Below are 5,125 nucleotides of genomic sequence, written 5' to 3'. Positions count from 1 at the left end.
AAAAAGTGTTTTCTGGTGAGTTTGGTGGTGTTTCCCTCTTTTTTTTCCTCTCAGCTCTTTTTCCCCATGAAAATTAGCATTTCTGTATTCATTTTATTATTTTATAAGAAATCAAGTAATATAGAGTATGTTTTAATACCCTAAACTAATAAAATTACTTTAGCTCCTTTTAAGGGTACTAAAAAAAATTAGGTATTGCATAAATTTCAATTTTTCTTAAAACTTCCACTTACATGGTTCCTAGGCTTCCAAACACTTCATTTATCCTCCTGCAGCTCTGCATAGAACGGAGTGGAAAGATTTAATAGTTCCTCTCAAACTAACCAGCCTTACCTACCCTGTGCTCAGCTGTGTTCAACGTCTCTGACCACTGGAAGGCTGCCTCACTGTGTGAGCTTCCGGAGGGCACAGAATGAGTCCTGTAGACTACCATATCCTTAGCACCTAGAGGTGCCTGACATTGAACAGGGGCTCAATGACCGTTAGCTGAAAAAAGGACCGAATGAACGCTCCAAAGACAGGAGCCAAAAGAGCCAGGGAGAGTCGAGGGAACAGGACAGAGACCACCTGTAAGGGATCTGGGTCCTTAATAAAGGACAGACCCAATTTGGCCCTTTAACTGGGGTGTGTGGAACCACATCTTATACAATATAACCCCAGGAAGAACGGACTTTCAAAGCAGAACCCCAGCCTCCCTCCTTAACCCTGCCTGTAGGGGCAAAGGCTAACTCCCCTTTGCCCAGTGATGTTAGTTCTGGGCCAAGACTGGGGGTGGGTCTAGACCACAGGATACCTGAGGATCTCTCTTTTCCAGGGTGAAGTGGTCCCTCAAAGATCTTGATTGAGGGGAGCAAGGGCTTGGGCAGAGGGGTGGGTGGGCCAGAGAGTGAGGCTGGAGTACCCCTCCCCCTAGGAAGGGCCAGCCAGAGAGGTCATGGGGTTGGGAGGTGGCCACGCTCCTGCTGGCCAGGGCCCTGCCCCTCACCAGCCTTTGCTCTCTACTTCTGCATGTCACACTGCAGCAGCAGCACAATGGATGGGTCACTCTTGGCTGCCTCCTTGAACTCCTCCAGAGTAATCTGGTCATCCTTATCCTGGTCCATCTTCTTGAAGATCTTGTCCACACGCTGCTGGGGCGTGAGCCCATCCTGGTTCATGCGCATCATGATCACGGTGCCCACCATCTTGTAGATAGCCTGGTGAGGAACAGGGGGCAGGAGGATTGGGGGTGAGTGAAGGGGGTTTGGGAGTGGGCAGGGAGAACACTGGGAAATGGGGAGGATGCTGGAAGGTGATGTGATGTATGATCGTTAAGACTGGATATTTAATGAGCATCTCACACTAACATGTCTAAAACCCAACTCTTCGCTTTCCACCTGCTCCTCCCCAGGCATTCATTTCCTGTCTCAGGAAACAGCAAATTCATTCTTCGAGTTGTTCAAAAACCTTGACACTATTCTTGACTCTCCTTCTCTCATACCCACGTCCAATCCTTCAGTGAATCTCGTCCGCTCTAATTTTGCAATAAATCCCAATAAATCCCATATCCAACCACTTCTACTGACCCTCCATGGCTGTCACTTCCATCAGATCCTGACTGGACTGCTGTGAAGTCTCCTAACTATAGTCTCCTTGCTTCCCGTGAAAGCAGGATCTCTGAACAGCGCCTGGCACATGACAGGCATTCAATACACATTTCTTGAAAGAACAAGGAGCTAAAAGAACTTAGGCTCTGGAGTCAGACTCCCTGGATTTGAATCATGAACCACCACTAGCTACGTTTCCTCATCTGTAAAATGGGGTTTCTGACAGTACCTACCCTCCAGGGTTGTTGGGTAAAGGACTTAGCACAAGGCCTGTCCAACACCACGCTCCCAACCCATGCTAGGTGGCCTGGGAAGCGGGGTGGGAGGAGAGGTGGGTGCAGCGAGGACGCTCCTGAGGCCCGAGGAGCTGGCTGGAGAGGGCGGTGCAGACAGGGGGAAGCGAAGACAGGGGGCGCGCCACCCCGCACACCCCCGCCTCTCGGTCCCGCCCCAGCGCACCTCGATGATCTCCAGCATCTCCAAGCGCGTGATGCGCCCGTCGCCGTCCAGGTCGTACATCTCAAAGGCCCAGTTGAGTTTCTGCTCGAAACTGCCGCGGGAAGTGACGGAAAGGGCGCAGATGAACTCCCGAAAGTCGATGGTGCCGTCGCCGTTCTTGTCGAAGGTGCGGAAAGCGTGCTGAGCAAACTTGGAGGCATCGCCGTAGGGGAAGAACTGAGGAGGGGACGCAGGGAGTTGGGGCGCCGCGATGGCCTGGCCTCCTCCGGCCCGACCCCGGGGTGCCTGGCCCCGCCCACCCCGCCCCTTCGGTCCGCCCCCCGGGTGCCCGGCCCCGCCCCCACGCGCACCGGGCCCGCCCACCTTGATGTAGAGCTGCTGGAACTCCTCCAGGTTGAGGATGCCGCTGGGGCAGTCCTTCAGGAAGCCCTTGTACCACTGCTTCAGCTCCTGCTCGCTGAACTCGGTGTTCTGAACCAGGTCCTCCAGCACTCCGGGGCCAGCTTGCTGTTGGTCTTCCCCATGGCGGGGCCTGGGGGACAGGCGCAAGCAGCCGTCCTCCAAGTCCCCGTAAAACAGGGTTCCCTTTCTCTACAACAGCTCCCTCCCACAACAAACCCACATTCCCACAGCCAGGATCCCTCCTCTCACCACCACCCTCAACAAGCCCCATCTTCTTACAGCTGGGCTCTCTCCTTCACCACATCCTTCCCATAGGAGCTCCTACCGCCCCTCTCCGCCCCTCCCACAAAAACTGGGTGCAGGTTTCCAGGATTTCTAGCCTTTCAGGTCTCCGCTCCCCTCCTTTTCACTGACAGGGGCTGCATACCACAATCTTCATCCTCTCTTCCCATTTACACCTTCCATAGCTCCCCACACCCATAGAATAGAGTCTTAATTCTCTCCTTGCTATTCAGAGCTTTCACACTCAGCCCTACCTGCCTCCGCAGACTCCTCTCCTACCAGGGACCCGAGGCGGGTTCCTCCTGTGTCCCCCTGGTACCACCTCCTAACTTCTTCAAGGCCTTCCAGGCCATCCCAGCGGGAAGCCTCTCTCCCTCTTTCTTCTGTACAAATAGAAGTCTAGCTAGTAGCACTGGTGACCCTGATTAGATTCTGCTTTCCGTTAGTTCATTCATTCATTCCCTGAGCATTTATTGAGGCTGACTATGTGCTAAGGCCTGTGCTAGTCATGGGGATAAAGTAGACACAAGCCCACTTTCAGTAACTCATAATTAGGTCAAAGAGGCAGGTAGGCAGCTGATTATAAAGGGCCTTCAATCCATGTCAAGAAGTTCAGCCTTTACCTGGAGGGGTTTTAAAGCAAGAGCTAGGAAGATAGCATTCCTTCAAATGCTCACAATATGGCAGGTCCTGACCTAGGTGCTGGGAACTCAGGGAGAAGGAATGTGTTTTAGAATTTTTCCTTTGGTTACAGTGTGCAAGACGACCTGGGCGGGGGAAGGTATGGAGAGCAGAGAGGGGCCTGCTGCATAGTTTGGATGAGAGATGATGACGCGAGGGTAAGGGATGTGAAGAGATGGGGATGGACTGAGAACTGTCAGGAGCGGGCACTGGCAGGACTTGGTAAACGAATGGATGTGAGAGGGACGGAGGAGTTTAGGCGGATGCTCAGATTTGGGTTTGAGTGGATGGAGATGGTGTTGCTGAGAAGCAAGTTTGGGGCAGATGAAGAGTCAGTGCTCAGCTGGCACGTGAGCCCCTCGGGTAGCCTGTGCCAGAAGAAGTGTTTGCAGAGCAACCCTCCCCAGGAAGCGTGGTCACAGTGATGCCCCACTGGGCCCTGGATGAACACTCCTGTCTGAGCTCCGTGGGAGGAATGTCCCTCCAGAGCTTGAGTTTCCCAGGACATGGCCTGGGAGGTGACTTGGACCTGCTTGGAGTCTGGAAGGGCCCCAGAATCCAATTGCAGGGTAGCCTGCCATGAAGATACTCTAGAAAAGGAAGCCCTCAGGCCAGAAGAAGGAATGCCCCTTTCACAGCCCACCCCAGGCCAGTGTGGCTTCTAATCTTTACTGCTGAGAGCACCATAAACAGAGGTTGGTCTGTCCCATGCCCCCGCCTTTGCTGCCTGGCTTCCAGTTAGTTACAAGATATCTCTGGGCCTCAGATTCCTCCCACAGGCCATGAGGAAGATCAAGGAGCAATGGGGGTGGCTACATCCTCCCTTACCTACCACCCTCAGAGGATGAGAAATCCTGTATTCCCTCAGGAGAAGCCATGGGGGGGAGGGGTGTAGGCCACCTTCAGAAACCTGGAATTGTGAGGTTCAAAACAGTTGCACTGGGGCAAGAGTCAAGGACACTTCTGGAACACCATGGGCAGAAGGAAGTAGGCTCCTAACCCAGCTGCTCCCTCCTCAAGTCCAAAGTACATTGAAGACTCAGGGTATAGTCAAGGAAGCTAGAGAACACAGAGGTGGACGTGTCTGCTGGGGGAGGCGGAGCCTCTTCCGCTGTCTCCTGTGGAATGTGTCTGAGTGTCTGCATCAGGTGCAGGGTGTGGGTGGGAGCGTGTCAATGTATGAGATTGCAAGTCTGTCAGAGAGCACTGCAAGTCTGTGTGTCATAGTGTCTGTGTGGCTCTCACCTTCTGCCCCTGTTCTCCTCCCTCCCACAATTCTGTGTCTCCTGGGGCCATACCTGTTCTTGGCCCCCATTTGGTCCCAGGCCCACCAAGGACTATGTCTTCACCTCCTTTCTCCTTATTCCCTCTATTACTTTTAGATTGGTAGGCCAAAACTGGCAGTGCCCTTTAAGATCATCCCCTTATGTTAGTGAAAACCCAAAGAGAGGAGAAAATCAGCTTGAGTTACACAGCAGGTCAGTGGAAGAGCTCAGATGAGCACTTAAGCTGAATCCATGCTAACTGCCTGAATCACTCCCTCCAAATCATGGCTACTCTTATCCAGTGCAAGCCTTCTCCACTCCTACCTGCCTTTTGGGGAAAACCATAGCTCTGATCTCCCTCTTAGCCTCAGTGGGACCATCTTACTGAGCTCCAGGTCACAGTAGCTGACACCCTTTGGAGTAGCCCACCAGCGCCTCTAACCCAGTACA

The 5,125-nt window shown here is 53.2% G+C and overlaps 1 protein-coding gene across 1 annotated transcript in view; it reads right to left on the bottom strand.

Annotated features, from left to right (window-relative positions):
* Positions 1–998: 998 nt before the first annotated feature.
* Positions 999–5,125, bottom strand: part of HPCAL4 (hippocalcin like 4) — a 7,450-nt gene continuing 3,323 nt past the window's right edge. The window contains 4 exon segments of the mRNA XM_014464658.2: positions 999–1,196; positions 2,046–2,261; positions 2,409–2,536; positions 2,539–2,577. Coding sequence (XP_014320144.1) covers positions 999–1,196; positions 2,046–2,261; positions 2,409–2,536; positions 2,539–2,569 — 573 coding nt within the window. The 5' untranslated portion in view covers positions 2,570–2,577.

The sequence above is a fragment of the Myotis lucifugus genome, unplaced genomic scaffold (assembly GCF_000147115.1).
Source record: "Myotis lucifugus unplaced genomic scaffold, Myoluc2.0 scaffold_260, whole genome shotgun sequence".
Lineage (NCBI taxonomy): Eukaryota > Metazoa > Chordata > Mammalia > Chiroptera > Vespertilionidae > Myotis > Myotis lucifugus.
This window is presented reverse-complemented; position numbering and strand designations above follow the sequence as displayed.